Here is a 17438-nt window from a genome sequence, read left to right as displayed (position 1 = left end):
CGGAAGAGCTTGTAGCAGGCCGAGGTGCTGGCCATGAGCAGCCGGAACTGCTGCAAAGAGTCCAGCAGGACGATGTCAGCAAGACGGAGTCCTTGTCCTGAGGACCCAGAGCCTCTCTACGCGTCACCTCGGCCTCCCCTGCTGAGTGGCCAAGGCTGCCCAGAACGGTTTCCTCTGTTTCAAAAGATTATTTTGCACTCTTTCTCCCCCGGGCAACATCACAGGTCAAAGCTCAGAATGAAACATGGCCTTGGACAGCGTCAAAGAACTCCGAGTTGCTAAGAGGGCAGGCCATTTGCACAGACTTTCCAGGGTGTGGAGTTGCAGCCATGAATCTCATGTCAGAAAATGAAAGCCTCTTTCCAGAGCTGCGAGCTCACACATCCTCTCTGGAGTGTGATGGACAACGGAGAAGCCCCTTGTCCCGTGCGACTATAGAACACGGGGCTTGTGGCTGGTCTAAATGCAGAGGTGCTGTGAAGTCAAATGTGCACCGGATTTCGAAGATAATCATTTGAGAAAAAGAATAATTTTTATATTGATTACATGTGGAAATGCTAACATTTTGGGTTTATCGGCTAAAAGTTTGCCTGCTCCAGCAACAACATGCAAACCAGCCTCAGCCTCCTTCCTCCTTCTGCTATGCTGTTTCCTCCAGATCCTGCCTGCTATGGGCAAGGACTGACCCCAGCCGGAGGTAGCTCACCTTTGTGCCTGGGATGGGAGCGAAGGTCATGAACTCGTCCACGTGGCCCACCGTCAGCCAGTCCGAGTACAGCTCCACGGGGGCCTGCACCTGCTGGGCCTGCAGGAAGTCGCGCACCACCTTGGTCATCCTCCGACCGCCAGACCTGGGACAGAGTTGAGAGGAGGCAGCCCTTCATAAGGTTGCCCACAGTGCCTGCCTCACCACAGGGCCTGCAGGAGGAGTTCAGCCTTGGGAACCCAGCCTGAACCCAGGGTGACGTCACCAGAGAAGTCATAGGAAGGAGCCTGAGCCAGGAAGAGATCCTGGTGCAGTCAGGAAGGTGTTTGAGTCCAGGAGGAGAGAAGGAGGTGTCAGCTGCAGCCATGGCCTGTGTGAAGGGCATGAAGCCCAGCCTTTAGCCCCCGAGGGTGCCAGTGGGTATGAGGAGGCCACCTTCTTTGCACAGGGACCGTCTGGAACGCTGGAGGGGGCTAGGCCGCAGGGGCAGCTCCAGAATCTGCCCTAGCCCATGTGCCTCATTGCCACATCCACTTCTGCTCACTTTAATTTTTTTTTTTTGTTGTTTGTTTCTTAATTTTGTTGTAGGGCACATATGCTTGCTGGGAGGGAGTGGGGAGAGAGAGAAAGAGAGAGAGAGAGAAGAGAGAAGAGAGGAGAGAGAAGAGAGAGAGAAAGCTTCCTGGGAACATGACACTGTTACAATCCCTTCTCTTCCATTCTCTTCTTGGGATTGGGATTTGGGGCATGCACACATATGTGCTAGTGTGTTTTCCAGCTACCAGATCCAGGACTTGAATCATGCAGTCGGCCATTTGGGATCCAGCTGCCTAAACCACCTTACCACTGGTTGGCCTCCCTTTAATCTTTAATCAGTTCAAGAGACTCCTTCTCCAGGAAGCCCTTGCTGACTTCTAGACTTTCCAAGGTATTCAGTCTATTATTTTTAGAATTTAACTCAAGGTCAGCAATCCCTCTCTGATATGGGCCCTGTCTTGCTCTCTATCTCTCCTCCATCTGTTCCTCATTCTCTTTGCCCCTGCTAAGCTTACCTCTCTAGGGCTTTGCCTTGCAGTCCCGTGTGTTTGGAATGCTCTTCTCCATCTTCTGATGGCCGCCTCTTTCCCAGCATCAAAGTCAAACTCCAAAGTCACTTCCTCAAAACTGCAAGAGCTCCAGTATCCCTGCCCCTGTAACTCTATCGTGTTACGCCGCTGTGTCTTCATTGCACTCGTCAGCATCCAGAATTACTTCTTTACCTGCTCCATGTTTCTTTTCTGCACTCTGCTTACCCTGGCATGACTTCCCCGAGAGCTGGGACTTGCTGTGCCTGGAGCCCAGGACAGTGCCTGGCACGGAGCAGGTCCTGAGTCAGTATTTGTCTTTACGAAGCCCTCCCTGGACTCTCAGCCACGCCCTCCCCCGATCCCCATGCTTCTCTATCACTGTACACCCCACTCACACCTGTTCCTGACCTCCACCCTCTCCTTGAAGGCAGGGGCTGGGTTTCATGTTTGGGACCCCCTGCCTTACACAGGGCTGGTGCTCTGGAAAGAGCTGCTGGAAGGATGCATGATGACAGAGTGGAGGAGGGCTAGGTGGGCGAATGGCACTGCCGGTGCCAACGGCCTTCTCCCAGAAGGGAGAGCGTCCCATGTGGCTCAGAGGGACTTGATGCCCCAATCCTGGCTGGTCTCGCACGTGTAGGTTCCTGGCAGCCCTTCTGTGAAGTGACACCCTGAGGTAGCTCTCTCCTCAGCATCTGCCCTGACCAAGGGAGAATTTGCCTTTTCCCTGGCTGGTGGGTTACCTGGGCGGGGAGTGGGCGTCACGGAGAAGCCAGGGATCCAGGCACTCAAGGTTCTGGGCAGGGCCACGCCTTCTCATGTCTCTTTTGTGTATAGGCCCCTCCGCGGATTCTGGGAGGCTCCCACTCAGCCTCTGCTGGCAATCCTTCCCTGGACTCCTCTGTGCCTTCCCCCCAGCTTCTAATCTCATTATAACTCTCCCACTGGGGAAGAGAGTTATCCATGCAATTATATATTAGACGCTAATTCATACTGAGATGCGTCACTTGGTTTTCTTTCCAAGAGGGTCTGTATACAGTTGTCGCTTGGTGTCTGCAGGAGACTGGTTCCAAGTGTCCCAACCTCGAGTAGGTACCAGATGCTGTGAGGCACAAGCTCCTTACATGAAGGGGCAGAGTATCTGTGCATAAGCTATGCACCTCCTGTGTGCTTTCAGTCATCTCTAGATTCTTACACAGGCTGAGCATCACTAATCCGAAAATTCAAAATTGGAAATGCTCCAAAACTCAGAACTTTTTGAGCATTGACATCACCCCATAAATGAAAAATTGCACACCTGACTTCATGCAACACATTTTATATCACATTTTAAAATGTGTATAAACTAGGACCAGCAGATGGTGTAATGGTTACGTTGCTGGACTCCCACGTAGTCGACCGTAGTTTGAGTCCCGGACCTGGCCATTTAAAACTCACGCTGGGTGCACATGTGTACATACCCAGAATCCTGAGAGGAGAATGAAGGAGAAGGGATTGCAGCATGGCCATACCTCCTGCGGGGTAATTTCTTGCTTTCTGTCTCTCTGTCTCTCCAGTGAGTGCACATGCCCTATAGCAAAAATCTCTCTTTCTCAAAAAAAAAATATAAAATTACCTTTAGGTTCTGTGTATAAGGCATAATGAAACATAAATGAATTTTATGTTTATACTTGGTTCCCATCCCAAGATATCTCAAGTATATGCAGCTATTCCAAAATCCAAAAAAAAAAAATGAAATCTGAAACACCTCTGTCCCAAGTATTTGGGATAGGGATACTTAACCAATAACACCTAATACAATATAAATACTGCGCAAGTAGTAGTTATTATAATTATAAGGAAAAAGTATATGTTTACTATAGATGCAAACACTTTTTTTTTTTTTTTAAATAATGTCAACCTGTGATCAGTTGAATCCACAGATGTGGAACCCATGGATACAGAGGATTGTATTAGTAAAGAGTGGTGGGAGAGGTTCATTCTCCCAGTTACTCCCTCTGTGTCCCCTAGAGAGAAACAGTGCCCTCCCCACTCAGGCCCCCCGCCCCCCGGGCTTCTCTTACAGAGGAAAGCTGCTCCCAATGAGGATCCGGCCAAGGGGGTACGTCTTGCCATTCACGGTCACAGGGGGACTGACTTCCAGGTTCCCAAAGGAATCCAGGCTGGTGACGGGCTCATAGAGGGGCTTCCGGGTCACGTAGCCAAAATCTGGGCCCTAGGCAGAGGGCACACACCTGTCAGTCTTCTGCAGCCAGGAGTTCTCAGCGCTCAAGCCAGCCACTCTCTGAGGAGCCTGTGGCACCTGTGTTCTGGCACTGGGAACACGGTCTCCAGGGGCTTGTCCGTGGTTTTCTTATTTCCACCAGAGAGAAGGGGCCTGAGCCTGGGGAGGCTGGGACTGTGGGCATCCTGGTGTGAGTGTGAGGATGTGTCTGAGCGTGAGTGTGCGCACACGTGTGCATCTGGATCTCTGTGTGTGCCTTTATTTTCCAAAACACAGGTATATGTTGGCGATTTCAGGGTTGGTCTTTATTTTGTGCTACGGGGGCTCTCCTGTCATCTTTGAATTTCCCTCAGGTTTCCCGTCTGTAAAACAGGTATGGGATTAGGTGCCCTGAGGCAGGGTGGTACGTTGCAATCCACTTCCAGAGATTTACCACCCCCTTTCCAGTAAGAGGATTTTGGGTCCAACTCACATTGTGCGACTTCTGGAATCTCCCTGCCCAGTGTCAGACTTGGTCACATGACTTGCTTTGGCCAATAAAATGTAAGCAGAAGGGATACTCGCCAGTTAAGAGCAGAAGCCCTAAGGGCCATTATGTGGGTCTGTCAACTCTCTTTTCATGTCTCTGTGCTAGGAGGACATTTCCCAGACTGGGGCTAGTCCTGCAGCTGGGCTCTAAAACAAAGAAGCGAAGAGGATGCAGAGTTGCAGGTGACCCACCAGCAGCTGACATGGAAACAGACCTTTTGCTGTTTTCGGCCACTGTGACCTGGGGATTGTTTGTTACTGCAGCCTTACTGAGTGAAAACTGACCAATACATGCCGGACTGGCAGACATGGAATACACATGCCACCCCAGCCTATTCCCAACTAACTACTTGCCCACCGAGCTGAGAAGTAGCCTCGGAATCCTTCTTCGCATCGAGGCCAACAAACTGGAGTTGACACTCAATATATAACCCTACTGGGCTCCTGAAATGTACGGTTATTTCATGATTTTTTTTGGCAAAAAAGTCGGGACATTTTCTGGGAGCTTACACTAGGGCTGGGACTAAACTTGACTGACAAAAATCCTTGTTAAAACAAAACAAAATAAAGCACAAAAACCATGGTGTGGGAGGATGTGGCTTGCCCTGACCCAGCTGAATGGCTCAAGGGACAGCCATGCCCGGGGGTGGATGGCTGCAGCTTAGCGCTTTCTCGCCTAGGGCCCCAGCTGGCACTTTGAGAGCTCGCTGGAGGCTGGGGCAGCTGGGGCTTTGCAGCATCACACAGGCGCCAGGCACGTAGCACAAAGCCAGGCCTGGCCCAGGCCTCTGAGGAACAATGCAGCCCGGGGCCTTGGCACCAGGCCAGCCTGGAGCACAGAAGGCAGGTGGTGAGCGGGGAAGAGGGAGGGCAGGATCTGGAAGCCCTCGCTTCTTCTGCCATGGGAGCTGCTGGTGGCCAGTCTGATACTGCCTCAGGTGCTGGGAAGCGGGCAGCAGGCTCACCCAGGACAGTGCCCAGGGCTATGGAATGATGGCCACGACGACGGCCAATAGTGGCCACTGCTGGAGGCATAGCACCGGTGCCTTGTGTGCACTTAACCCACCACAGTTCTGTGGGACCATTTTTATCCCTCTCGTAGATGAGCAAGCAGAGTCTCACAGAAGTCGCTGCTTGTTCGAGGTCACGTTACTGCTAAGAGGTGGAATTAGAACTAGAGGCCGGGAAGGTCTGACCTTTCAGTGTCTGTCACCTCCCTGTGAGGGGAGTAGGTTAGCCGATGTGCACAAGAAGCAGGTGTGACCTGGCAAAGGGCTGTTTCTGAGCAGCCCCGACGTCTCTCCTGTGTGTGCCTTAGGGAAGCCCCAAATCTACCCCATTCTCTGTCTCATGCTCTGTCTGAGCCTGTCCCAGCCTGCTCAGGATGGAAGCGTGAGGACGAGAGACTGACTTCTGTTCTGCCGTCATGGCAGGCTGTTGGAGTCATAAAAGGGAAGTGATAATGGCCTCTGAATTGAGCGAGTCTAATTGCTTTTAAAAAAGAATCACATGTGCTGGGCCAGCCAGGTGTCCTGGGGGTGAAGGTGTCTGCATCCCACATGGCCAAGGGTTCATTTTGAGTCCCAGACCCAGCGACTTAGAAAACATGCCAGGTGCATTTGCACGCGTGCCAAAAATCCCAAGAAGAGAATGGAGCAGAAGGGGTTGCAGAGTGGCACCTGCCTGGGGAGTGATTTCTCACCCCCCCCATCTCTCTCTCCAGATGTACCCTATAGCAAAAACTTAAAAAAAAAAATCACATGTGCTGAAAACCACAGCCTCGAGGTCCTGACAAGCTCTGAAGCTGAGCCCATGATCTGACGATTGCATAGCTACACTTTTCCTCTTTGAAACTTACTCTGCTTCAAGCTGGAGCAGCAGCAGGGGTCTGGCCTCTGGAGCTGGATCTTGCCCTGTATCCCGCATTTCCCATTTTCTACAAGAAAGCTCTCTGTGTTTGGGAAAAGCACTAGTTATCAGAGCAGGAGATCTTAGACCTGCTGTCCAACTGCTGCGTTTTGTGGATGGGAACACAGGAGCTCTGGGCCACAGACAGATTCGCCAGGGCTGTCCAGGGCCTCCCGACCACCCCGTCCTATGAGAAGCCCCAGTATCACTCCCTGTTGCCCTCAGCGTCTCACCAGGAGCTGCTTTATGGGGAAATCCTTCAGGTTTCCATCTCGGGGGGAGTCCAGGACCACGGGGAAGCCTTTGTGGGGCGCCTCGATGTAGCCAAACTCAATTTCATCCTGTGGGGACAAGGAGAGCGTCAGGTGGGCCTAGGAGATGCCAGCAGGAGCAGTCAGCCTGAGGAGTGGGGCAGGGGCCTGGGGACAGACAGGCCATTTGTGCACATGGGCATGAAAGTGCACAGTCTCCCTTGAACCCTGTCCCTGCTCCCTCGTTCTACTCCCCACAGGAAAACAATGGCAGCCTATCTTCCATGCAGTCTCTGCACACCACAAGCGTGCTTTTTACTGATATTGACTCCTCTTTTTCCTTTTTTTGTTTTGAAGATTTTTGCTATTAGGGTACATGTGCTCACCAGAGAGACAGAGAGATACAGAGAGATAAAAAGTGAGAAATCACCCCTCGAGGGGGAGGGCCATGCTGCAATCTCCTCCTCCATTCTCATCTCAGGATTGTGGGCATGCACGCACATGTACCCGGCATAAGTTTCAAGCTGCCAGGTATGGGACTCGAATCATGGTTGACCACATGGGAGTCCAGTGCCTTAACCACTATGCCACCCGCTGGCCCCTATTGACCCACTTTTAAAACACATAAATGGCGGCATCTTGAATATATTTTCCTCCCATTAACAACTGAACTTGGGGGACCAGCAGTTAGTATAGTGGTTATGTCGCTGAACTCCTATGTAGCCAACCACGGTTCGAGTCCCGGACCCGGTGGCTTAAACTCACACCTGGCACATGTGCGTGTGTGCCCAAAATCCTGAGAGGAGAATGGAGGAGAAGGGATTGCAGCTTGGCCATACCCCCTGGGGGTGATTTCTCGCTTTCTATCTCCCTGTCTCTCTCTGTCTTTCTGGTGAGCCACATGCCCCATAGTAAAAAAAAACCTCTCCAAAAAACAAAAAAACAACTGAACTCGAAGCACAGTCTGCACTGGCCATTCTTCCCATTGGTTGTGCAGTGCTCTGTGACACAGCGGCTGCCCGGTCCCTGTGGAGGGGCACTCGGGTTGTTTTACCACCTTTGTCATTGCAAGGAGCAACACTGCCGTGAACTGCCTGGCACCTCTGGGTTTTTGTGAACATGTGCTGGGATGAGCTGGTGGAGAGTCGCTGTGCCTGGAGCTGCAGGGTGCCAGGGCATGACATGAAGCCTCCCATCACTGAGCCCTGCGCTGCCCACCTGGGACTCACCTGGATCCAGCGGTCGCCCCGGTTCATGTACTGGAAGCAGACCTTCAGTTCGCAGTTGGTTTTCTCCACCAGGTTCTTCACCTCTTTCAGGAACAGGTAATTGTCCTTCATGCTGAGAAGTTGGGGAAGAGGGGTAGGAAGGGTGAGAAGGGAGGGAGGGTGAGGAGGAAGGGACAAGGGCACCACCCAAGCTGGTCACAACAGTTTCGCTTGGGCTGGACTGATCTTTGCTTTAAAGAATTATCCAGGCCAGCCCATGGCTCTTGGTTAAGGTGGCTGGATTCCATACGGCTGACCATGAGATTTGAGTTCCAGTTTGGCTGCTTGGAAAAACGTGCTGGGTGTGTGTGTGCAAAATCCCCGCATCCCAAAGGGCAGAAGTGGAGGAGAAGGGATTGAGGGGTGATCACTCCCCAAGGGGTGCTTTCTCACTTTCCTCTCTTTGTCTCTCCTTCTCCCTCTTCATCTCTCTCCATTAAGCATACCTACCCGCTGGCAAATTAAAAAAAGGAAAAAGCAAAAATAAAAGAAAATAAAAATAAATAAATAAAAAGAATGGTTCAAGCAGCTTGCTTGGAACCTGAGGGAAATTGAAGCATGATTCCAGGGTTCCTTTGCATGGCTCGCTCCTCTGCGCCACGGTGGGCCACGGTGGGCAGATGAGGCTCGTCTGTTCTAGCCCCACTGTACAGGCTGCTGGAATCAAGGGCAAAGCCAACCCACCCTTTCCCGTGAGGCTGGCCAAGGCCAGGAACAAGCAAAGTGAGGAGGTACCTCCCACTCCCACCTGCCAGCCTGCTTTACATCTCTGACTGCCCAAATTACCAAAAGGAGAGCCAGGCCTGGTGGAAAGACAGGGTGGGCCTGAAGCCCCGGGGCTCCTCCCATGGTATCTGCTACCCACGCGCTACCTACCTGTAGACACCTCTTCCCTCGCTTCCCATCTTGCTGTGGCTAGCCAAGCATGTACTAGGTGCTCAATAAAAATTTGCTTCATCGGGAACCAGCAGTTAGCGTAATGGCTATGTCGCTGAACTCCCACGTAGTCGACCGCGGTTTGCGTCCCGGACCCGGTGGCTTAAAACTCACACTGGACGCGTGTGTGTGCATGCCCAAGATCCCAAGAGGAGAATGGAGGAGAAGGGATTGTGGCGTGACCACCCCCCTGGGGGGTGATTTCTCACTTTCTGTCTCTCTGTCTCTCTCTGTCTGTCTGGCGAGCGCACGCGCCCTGTAGCAAAAACCTCTCCAAAAAAAAAAAAAATTTGCTTCATGAATGAAATGAGCTGACTGTCCACTGCACAGGAGGGTCCTGACTGCGAAGGGCCACCATTAGAGAAGACACCAGAGCTGTTACTGTAACAGCACAGCACACTCTGTGCAAGGAGAAATGCATTACCTGCTTCAGCCCACTTCATCCTTCTGGCCACTCTGTGATGTGGACATTTCAGACACTGAGCCACCAAGAGGCCCATTGAGTTGCTCAGTGTCACATACTACGAAGTGACAGAGCCATGTCCATCTGACCCCAGAGCCCAGCTCTGGTCTCCCAGGCTGCGGCCTCTTACCAGCAGACAAACACCGACACCGGAGGCAGGATGTTGGGGGTCATGATCCATGGGGCAATCCGGAATATCACGGTGTCCGTGAAGATGGGCGTCAGGGGGATCTCCTGGGCACAGGGGAGGGAATCAAAGTCTCATTAGGGGGCCAACAGGGGTGTGGTAGTTAAGACGGACTCCCACGTGGCCGACTGTGGTTTGAGGCTCAGACCTGGCAGCTTGCTTTCTCACTTTCCCTCTCTCTCTCCGTCTCTCTCTAGTGAATACATGTGACCTATAGCAAATAAAAAAAAAGTAGTAATAATAAAATAAATAAATAATTATTAAAAAAAAAAAAAAAGGAAAGAAAGTCTTGTCAGAAGCTTCTCACGCCTGCCCTCCACAGTGGGCCACTGAGTACGCCGTGTAAGTAGCGAGCACTTATAAGGCAGGTCCTGCACCCGCTCTTCATTTCTGCCTACAACCCCAGCGGGTGGGAGCAGTGACAGCCCTCACTTTTCAGGTGGCGAAACCAGGGCACAGAATAGTTAAGTAGCCGCCCAAGGTCACCTGGTTAGTCAGTGATGGAAACTGGATTTACACCCAGGTGGTCTGCCTGCTGAGTCCACACTCTTAACCGTGTCTGGTCTTCCCCATCCAAGTTTCGTCCTGAAATCAGCCCACGTGATGGCTGAGCGAGCCCTGTGCCTTCCTCTGTTTGCACTGGGCACCTTCCCTTCCCTATGAAGAGCATTTAGCACTGGTTGGGGCAACTTTACCACGTCTGGACAGTTCTTTGAGGAACATTTAAGCAGCTTGCCTGAACCTGAGGGCTATGGGATATGATTCCAGGGCTCCCTTGTGTGGCTGGATTTGGAAAGTAATAGGAAAGGCCCCTCCCTCGGTGGGGAGAGTGGGGGCGGACCGTGGCGCAGTTTGCCCCTCCTGCCCTGCCTGCCTTTTCTGCCCTGCGGGTGATCGCTGTTGGGGGTGGGGGTGGGGCTGTCTGCGAGATCCAGGAGCCCGGCTGCTCTGGGCCTGGTGAAATCAGAGGCCCCATTCCTCCCTATCCTGCTGGCTTTGCCCCTTCCGCCTTTACCACTGCCCAGGGAGTGTGAGGGGTGTGTGGGTGAGCGCTTTGCCAGTTCAGGTGCTCACGGCACCAGGCAGCAGATGTGTTCGCGCTTTTCTGTTTAACTGGTGGGGAAACTAAGGCACAGGGAGGCGAACGCCCAGTACTGCGTGGTAGCTGACCAGGGTTTGCAGCCGGACAGTTTGGTTCCAGAACCCGTTTTCATAAACCTCAGCTAGACCCAGCCTTGCCCATCTGCAGAGCCAGTGAGTTCTGCTTCAGAGTGGTGGGGGTGAGGACGGGGAGGGGCTCCTGTGTCTGAGACAGCAGCCAGGTCCCCTCCTCTTCCCGAGGGCTGGGGTCTTTGAGGTGAGAGCCCTCACCAGCAGGCCACACCCAAGTGAGTGCTTCTCTAGCCCCTAGACCGTCAGGGGCTCCCCTCCTCAAAACGTCCCTAGAGCTGGCTGAGCTGGCTGAGACGTCTGGCCACAGGCCTGGGGCAGAGCTGGTATAACCCCAGTGGGGGAGGGCTCAGTCTGTGGCTGGAAGAACGGGGTACACACAGTAGGTAGACAGTAAACCTCATGGCCCAGTTAGAGCACCCCACTACTGCAGGGAGGAGGGCAGACCAGCTCAGGCATGGAGGGTGTCAGAAAGCACTGCCCTCAGGGAATTCCTGGGAGCAGGTGCAATACGGAGGACCCCAGGATCCTAGCACAGGGGACACAGGCAGACACACATGGGCTGTGGGAGGTCGAGGCTTGTGGGAAAAGTCATCACGTATTTTTTTACGTTCTTCTATACAAAGACGTGTCATGACTTTTCCGACAGCTCAATAGGTCTCTAAGCCTGGATGGCCCCTGCGTGCTTTGGGGGAGTGGAGCCTGGAGTGGGCTCCTGGGAGTGGCCCTCTAATAGACGGGACCCTGGAGCAGACCCTCATGGCGGAGTCCTGAGCCCTCACCTCGGCCATGTACTCTAGCAGGCTGACGTGGATGGAGACCAGGCCCGAGAAGCTCTCGTCGGGGAAGCGGAGACCTTCCACGAAGAACAGCAGCTCCGCGGAGCCTCCCGTGTACTTGACCACGTGGTAGAGCTTCTGCCGGCCCAAGATGTGGATGTAGCGCTGGCCGAAGAACGGGTCTGGAGCACAAAGGACCGACCTCAGGCCCTGCCCCTCAGGGAGAGGGTGGTGGAGGGGGCACGGAGGGCACAAGGGGCAGAGGGGCTTGTCCTCTGGGCGCAGAGAAAAGCACAAGCAGAGGCGGCCACAGGGGTGGTGCGTGTCACCGTCTCAGCACTGCTGTGGGCTAGCCGTGTGGCACTGAGCCGGACGCCCTCTCTGGAGCTGGTTTCCTCGTCTATGAGATGAGCTCTCACCAGTGGCACAGACAAGAGGACAGACGACAACTGAGCGGCTGGTGGCACCGGGGAAGGCCATTACTGTCCGCATTTCACAGAGGAGGATACTGAGTCTCAGAAAGGACACGGCTTGTCCACAGTCACAGAGCTGGTAAGTGGCTGAGCTGGGACTCAGATACCTGTTTAATCCGGAGTCCCGCGCCCTCACTCCCTCTTACAGATTAAAACACAAATGTGCCTATCTGTACTCCAAGTGCCCTTCTGTACGACAGAAGCCGTGTTGTTGCAGACAGAGCCTGGGTCTCTCACTGTCATTTTCATGGCTGGGAGAAAGGCAGGTTTCCCCCTGAGACCTCCCTCATCTCAGGGCTGTTCCCTCTGAAGGAACAGTAGCAGTGGCGTCCTTCTGTCAGGTCTTGGTCTGTATCGCTTGTGAGAAGCCTGCCCAGATCCCCCCAAGGACCAGCTAGTGCCCTGTTTGGGGCTTCTCAGCCCCCTGCCCTTCCCATCACAGCCTTTCTTTTACTTTTTTTTTTTTTTTTAAGAATTATGTATTTAATTTTATTTATTCATTCATTTATTTTAAATTGACCAGAGAGACAGAGAGAGAGAGAGAGACAGAGAGGAAGTGAGAAAGCAGGCCAAGTCCAGGACTTGAACCATGGTTGGCCATGTGGGAATGTCCAGTGCCTCAACCACTACGCCACCTGCTGGTCCCACCATCACAGCCTTTCTATACACACATGCCCTGAGACAGGCCGGCTTGACATGTGATCAGGTGTAACAAATGCTGACTGAATGCGCCAGTGGCTCCCATACCACTCCCTGCAGGAGAGGTCACGGGGAATTTTCAGGCTGATTCAGAGCACATGGAGGGAATGGCTCCTCTGTGTCCGGTATGGACCATGGAGGAGTCAGAGATGGGCAACACGCCACAGCATTTCCCCGAGAGCAGTGCTCAGCCGATGGCAGGGTAGAGCAGTGGAGGCGTCATAGCAGAGCTAAGGGTGAGGAGATCTTGTCTGGTTACTTGGGTGAGTTGTGGGGGGGAGCAGGGTAGGAGGCCTTTGGGCAGAGGAGCCTGTGAGATGCCTTTGTGAGGCAGTGGAGATGGTGGTGTGGGAGGAGGAGATACTTGCGTTGGCAAAGGCATGGAGATAGGGCCCTACGCAGTTCCGGCAGCAGTTTCTTTATGCCCCGCAGCGCTGGAAGGGCAGAATCAGGCTCAGCCTAGTACTTTCAACAACAATAACGGTTAATGACCAGTTGCCCAAGGATCAGAACATATTAACCAGGACAGTCCTGGCACAAGCCAGATGTTTGATTAAAACTTGAGAAATGAGGGGCCATGGGACCAGCAGTTAGCATAATGGCTATTTGCTGGACTCCCATGTAGTGGACTGTGGTTCGAGTCCTGGACCTGGTAACTTAAACTCACCCTGGGCGCGTGTATGTGCGTGCCCAAGATCCTGAGAGGAGAATGGAGAAGGGATTATGGTGTGGCCATCCCGCTCGGGGGGTGATTTCTCGCTTTCTGTCCCTCTGTCTCTATCTTTCTAGTGAGTGCACGTGCCCTATAGCAAAAACCTCTCCAAAAAAAGAAAAAAAAAAGAGGGTCCAGCAGGTGGCGCAAAGGTTGATTCCACATGGCTGAAGAGTGGTTTGAGTCTCAAACCCAGTGACTTGAAAATCACTGTGTGTGTGTTTGTGTGTGTGTGCCCAAGGAGAATGGAGGAGAAGAGATTGCAGTGTGGGCATTGCCCCTGGGAAAATAAAAACAAAACCAAAAATACTTCTGAAATGAACAGATGACCCACAAAGTAGGGGCTGGGATGGCTCCTCCCTTAGGCCAATGTCCCCACCTAGAGCCCACTTACAGATCTCATTCAAGGCAGTTGCTATAGTGGTTATGACTTCCAGTGTCAGGGAAACCAATCTACAAACCTCAGGGAATTCACTTCACCTCCCACGCCTCAGTTTACCCCACTGCCAGGTGGGGTAATAATACCTAGCCCCAGCACCAGTAAGGTCAATACCCTTGGTTGTCATGGTAACCATCCATAACACAGCTGGAACCTGTGGGTTCCAACGGTGAATCAGCAGGCCCCTTATTGTAGAACTCCTGACCTTTTCATTGAATGGCTTCTGAATAGGAGGCAAAGAAACAGTGTCTTGCATCACCCTTCTTTTGATGGGTCTAAGAAATGAGGTGGGTAGATACAGAGACACTGCCAGTCCCAAGGAATTGTCACAGCCCAAAAGAGAAGGTGAGCCCTGCTCACCCAGAAATGACAGCGTGCACTCACTGCCCAGTTGGGGTAGCTCTGGATGCTCCCTGTCTTTAAATGGTTCCCCAGGCACTTAGGCCATCCAGCCTGCAGGTTAATAATCCTCAGGGGAAAGATGTCAGGCCTAGAAGCCAGCCTGTCCTTGCAGAAGTGGTCGTTCCAAAGCTTTCCCAGAGCTTAGCACAGCTAGGGGGAATCCATGGGGACCTGGGGCTGGAGCATGGGTCTGTGCAGGAGGTGGCAGGCAGAGCTTTCTCCCTCCTGAGACAGCCCCTGATTCACAAAATCTCTCTTTACCGAGTTCCTTCCTGGCAGTCTGAGCTAGCTCCAGGCAGATGATTCCTTGGTGGGAACAATGTGGCCATTGTCCCAAGGAGCATCTTGTTCCCGCCCTCCATCCCCTGCTTGGTGCAGACCTGCCTGCGAGTGGCTGGCTCCCACTGCAGAAACCAACAATGCCCCTCTATTGAGTGGTCCTCATGCCATCCTGACCTCTCAACCCCACGTGCTGGCCCTAGTCAACCACGTGTGGTATGGTGTGGCATAACCCTTGAGTCACTTTGGAACGATTCTACCTCCCAAGGAGACTCCTGGCTAGTGTGGCCAGCTGTCTTGCTTTACCTAGGATTAAGAAGTTTCCTGGCAAGAGAGATTTTCCCAGTCTTAGCACCAGAAAAGTCCTGGGCAAACTGGGATAAATTGGTCACCGAATCCTTAAAGGAAGAGGTGAGGCCCAGCTTTGGCGGTTCCGGACAGAATCCGAGGTTGGAGCAGAGTCACTGGGCGCTTCCTATGAGCTCTGCAGACTTCTGTCCACGCCAATCACTATAATGAATAGTCACCATAATCAGCCCCGACTGCTCTCTGTGGAGGGCCTCCCACATGCCAGTCCCTGCCGAGCACTGATACACGTTCCTTGTGGCATCCCTACCTAAGGCGGGACAACGGGGACTCTCGCTAGGGCCCACACCACATCACAGACGAGGACCCAGGATTTGAACCTCCCTGATTCCAGAGCTCCCTTGGGGACAGCTGGTCTGTTTCCACTGGACACAAGAGGCCACAGGACATTTGTGTAACACAATGCATTCCTGTCCCTGCTTGGATTTTGACAAAACTCTGAAACGCTTGCATGGAAGAAAGGGAAACCGCACTGGAGATGACGGCTTTGTGTGTGTGTGTATGCACATGTGTGTGTGTGTGTGTGTGTGCGTGTGTGTGTGCGCGTATGTACGCACATGTGTGTGTGTGCGTGTGTGTGTGCACTTGTGTGCATGTGTGGGGCTCAGAGTATTCGTTGGGCTCCACATTTGGTGGGAATATTCCTTGTCATCCCTGGCTCGGTTATGCAGTCCCTGCAGGATGGGCACCCAAATAAGACAGGCTCTGGGGAACGCTTGCAAAGCACTTGACAACAGCTATTCTTGCTTGCTCTGGACCCATCTCGAATAGCAAGTGAGGGGGAGGGAGAGGACTACAGAGACCCAAGTGCACTCATGTTAACGAGAAGCAGCCTCTAGATAATGCCTGGGCATCGCTATGAGCAGCAGGTCCCGTGTTGCAATGCCAAGGCTGAGCAGCCCAGGTTGAGGGCCTGCCTGTACCCATGGCAACCCTGGCTTGGACCAGGCAAATATCAACATCTCTGGCTCCCTGCGGTGGTGGAGCCAGCCTGACTCCTGGGGCATTCCAACCTGTGTGAGGTCACTGCCCAGGGCCCAGGGTGGGTGAGGAGGGCTGGCACTGGTGACCACTGTCCCCTGCCATCCTGGCTAACTCAGTGCCTGAGGTGAGAATCCAGGGCCCCCAGGACCAATTCCTCGTGGTGATAGCCTGGTTCTAGTGGGCCTGCACAGAGGCGGCAGGAGTGGGCCAGGGGTCCTGGACCCTGACAGCAAGGCACAAAGAGGCCCCCTACACCACGGCACACCGCAAAGCTGAGCGCGCTGCCGAGGGAGTTCTTCAATGCGCAGATCAGATCTCAGCAGTCCCTCACTTCAAGCCCTCTAACGGCTTTCCACTGCACTCAGAATAACACGCAGACAGGCCCTGGCCCAGCTCGCCGGCCTTGACTCCCGGTACAGGCCCCCCCGGACTTCCTTCTACTCCTCGAGCACGCCACACTGGCCCCCCTCCACACTCGGCGTGCATTATTCTCTCTGCTCAGGAACAGCCAGCTCCTTCTCATGGGTCATTTCACTCTCAATTCCAATGTCACCTCCTCCGAGAGGCCTTTCTGGACCACGCAGCTGCAGTGCCTCTGCCCTGCCATCCTGCACTTGGTCTACTTCACTTCCTCCAGCTGTGCTCCTTGTCTCCCTCACTAGTCGGCAGCTCCTCTAGGGCAGAGTGTGACTGTCATGTTCAGAGAAGGGGTCCCAACTCTGAGGATCCCAGCACCCAGAGGACTCAACGCACATTCATGGCAAGAACGAGAAGGTGGGGCAGCTTCACCTTCACCATGGCCGGAACACGGTGCCCACATAGGAGGGGCCAGGACGTCCTGTCACCTTCAAGAGGAAGGTGTTGTCTACAGCATCGTTGGGGGCTTTAGAAGTCCGAGATAGCAAAGAGCACCAGGAGAAGCCTCAGTTACCATGACGTGACCCAGAAAAGGGGGAGCTCAGAAGCTCTTTCCCCTGGCAGCCCCCTGCCACTGCAGACCCCTCTGTGGGGGGGCACAGATGCTTCCCCTGGAACCTCTCAGCTTTGGACAACAGCTTCCAGGTACAGTTACTCAGAAGCCATGCCTGGCCTTCTCCAGACACCTGCCCTGTGGGCGGCACAGCTGCTAATGGGAGGGGAGTGGTGGCCTTGGGCAGAGCTGGGGTCACTCACTCTCCACGTAGAACACCCCCACTTTGTCCGAGTCAGCCATGGAGATGTAGAGGACGATCTCGTATCCAGCGGGCAGGTGGTCAGGGCCTTTGGTTCGCAGGACCATCTGGGACATGTCCTTGAGGTCTGAGGGGCAGACGCACACAGCAGGTTAGGGCGGAGACCTGCCAGGAGCGCAAGGGGAACTTCAAAGAGTTTGTGGAAAACTGGAAGTAAAGTACCAGTTAATTTTGGAGGAAAAATTTGAAATCTACACATAATACACATTTTCCATGAGCTTTTTGAAGAGCCCGCAGACTTCTGTGATCAGGAAAAAAAACCAAACCCAAACAGAACAGAGCAAAAAACCCCAGCTGAGTATTACAGGAACGACCGGAAAAGCACAGAGTTAACAAGACCAGTGGCCATCATCGGCACCAGGAAT

The 17438-nt window shown here is 53.3% G+C and overlaps 1 protein-coding gene across 1 annotated transcript in view; it reads right to left on the bottom strand.

Annotated features, from left to right (window-relative positions):
* LOC102468403 (protein-arginine deiminase type-2) overlaps positions 1-17438 on the bottom strand; it is a 56569-nt gene that overhangs the window by 9386 nt on the left and 29745 nt on the right. The window contains 8 exon segments of the mRNA XM_006172262.1: positions 1-50; positions 707-851; positions 3837-3988; positions 6667-6774; positions 7914-8025; positions 9482-9585; positions 11491-11669; positions 17015-17140. The exon segment at positions 1-50 is cut by the window's left edge and continues 1 nt beyond it. Coding sequence (XP_006172324.1) covers positions 1-50; positions 707-851; positions 3837-3988; positions 6667-6774; positions 7914-8025; positions 9482-9585; positions 11491-11669; positions 17015-17140 — 976 coding nt within the window.

Source organism: Tupaia chinensis, unplaced genomic scaffold (assembly GCF_000334495.1).
Source record: "Tupaia chinensis unplaced genomic scaffold, TupChi_1.0 Scaffold000146_1, whole genome shotgun sequence".
Classification (NCBI taxonomy): domain Eukaryota; kingdom Metazoa; phylum Chordata; class Mammalia; order Scandentia; family Tupaiidae; genus Tupaia; species Tupaia belangeri.
This window is presented reverse-complemented; position numbering and strand designations above follow the sequence as displayed.